This window comes from Sinocyclocheilus anshuiensis, unplaced genomic scaffold (genome assembly GCF_001515605.1).
Source record: "Sinocyclocheilus anshuiensis isolate Anshui unplaced genomic scaffold, SAMN03320099.WGS_v1.1 scaffold481, whole genome shotgun sequence".
NCBI classification, from domain to species: domain Eukaryota; kingdom Metazoa; phylum Chordata; class Actinopteri; order Cypriniformes; family Cyprinidae; genus Sinocyclocheilus; species Sinocyclocheilus anshuiensis.
The window spans coordinates 1,328,917-1,330,220 of NW_015539907.1; the positions used below are offsets into that span (position 1 = coordinate 1,328,917).

Genomic DNA, 1,304 nt, shown 5'->3' on the forward strand with positions numbered 1-1,304 from the left:
TTCATGAGAAACACCTTTATTTGCCATTCTGTCATCATGGTTATTTTCCAGCAAACGGTCACACATATGGACAGAGTTCATGAAAATTTCAGCATTCAGCAGCACTGCAGCATTTTGGCTTAACACATAAACGTCAAACAAACAAAAACTCAATCAAGGCATTTAATCTTATTGAAACAAGCCCGTAATATCTGCTTTGTCCTGTGATGGTGTCTGAGATTTGGACTAAATGTTTCATGTCTTCTCGATCCACAGCTGTCAGTCAGTCAGTCAGTGTCCCCTTGGCCACTAGAGCTCTGCAGAAACCGCAAGGGTGGGTAGATGGGAAGGTGCGTCACCAGGTTAAGCTGCCAGGGGTTTAAACTGTATGGAACGTAATATGAGGAGGATGGGGGAAGTGTCATGTTTTGAGAGCACAAGACATCAACAACCACAATAGAAATTAACATTGCAGCCTTTAATAAACATCAAGCAAATAACCAAACAGACTTATCCAAAAGTGAAACACTTAAATAACGGATACCTAGAGCTAAATCGATTTAGACAATGCACCGCTGAGAAGGCGAGGGGGCGGCACCCAAGCCTTGGGCAGCACAGGTGAGGGAGAGATTGATAGTGAGTGAGTGTGATCTGTCAGTGTGTCTATCTGAAGAGCCTGTGACGCTTTATGGGAGAGCCAATCTCGTCCACGCTACCTTCGCTGTCGCTGCTGGACTCGGAGTCGCTGCTGCCCGAGTAAGCGCCGAGCCCTGGCAGGATGCCCACGCATACAGCGGCAGAGGGCAGGTGGAGGACGCCCGCGCCGGGGGATTTGAGCTCCACCGCCTCCTGATCTGAGAACACAAAACAATACATGCACATAGAGCGCACGCAGTCTCTGGTGCATTTCACATCTAACGCGGCAGGTTAATATGGCAAGGCCAAGCAATTTCTCCTGATTTCTAACGGTAACTATTACACTACTTTTACATTTTCTCTGGTTAGGTATAGGAATATGCCAGGTTAAATGCAACAGAATTTTATTTGTCAGTTGTAAAAACAAGTGCACTTGTAATGAAAGTCTATAGGGAAACCATTGTACACTACTGTTCAAAAGTTTGGAGTCAGTAAGATATTTTAGCATTTATGAAAGCAGTTTCTTATGCTCAATAAGGCAGTATTTATTTAATCAAGTAATACAGTAAAACAATCTACAATTTTAAAATATTTTATTTTTTAATATATTTTAAAGGGGTCCTATTATGCTCTTTTACAAAGTTTTTATTTTGTTTTGGGGGTGTACTAGAACAGGCTCTCATACTAGG

At 42.8% G+C, this 1,304-nt stretch overlaps 1 protein-coding gene across 2 annotated transcripts in view; it reads right to left on the reverse strand.

The window, feature by feature from the left end:
- psme3ip1 (proteasome activator subunit 3 interacting protein 1) overlaps nucleotides 1–1,304 on the reverse strand; it is a 10,437-nt gene continuing 9,133 nt past the window's right edge. The window contains exons 8-9 of one of the 2 annotated variants that reach the window (XM_016483212.1): nucleotides 696–833; nucleotides 1–363 (exon numbers count right to left, since the gene is read on the reverse strand). In XM_016483212.1, coding sequence (XP_016338698.1) covers nucleotides 359–363; nucleotides 696–833 — 143 coding nt within the window. In that variant the 3' untranslated portion in view covers nucleotides 1–358. Of the gene's footprint in view, nucleotides 834–1,304 lie in introns of both variants that reach the window. The other variant, XM_016483211.1, reaches the window with a different exon arrangement.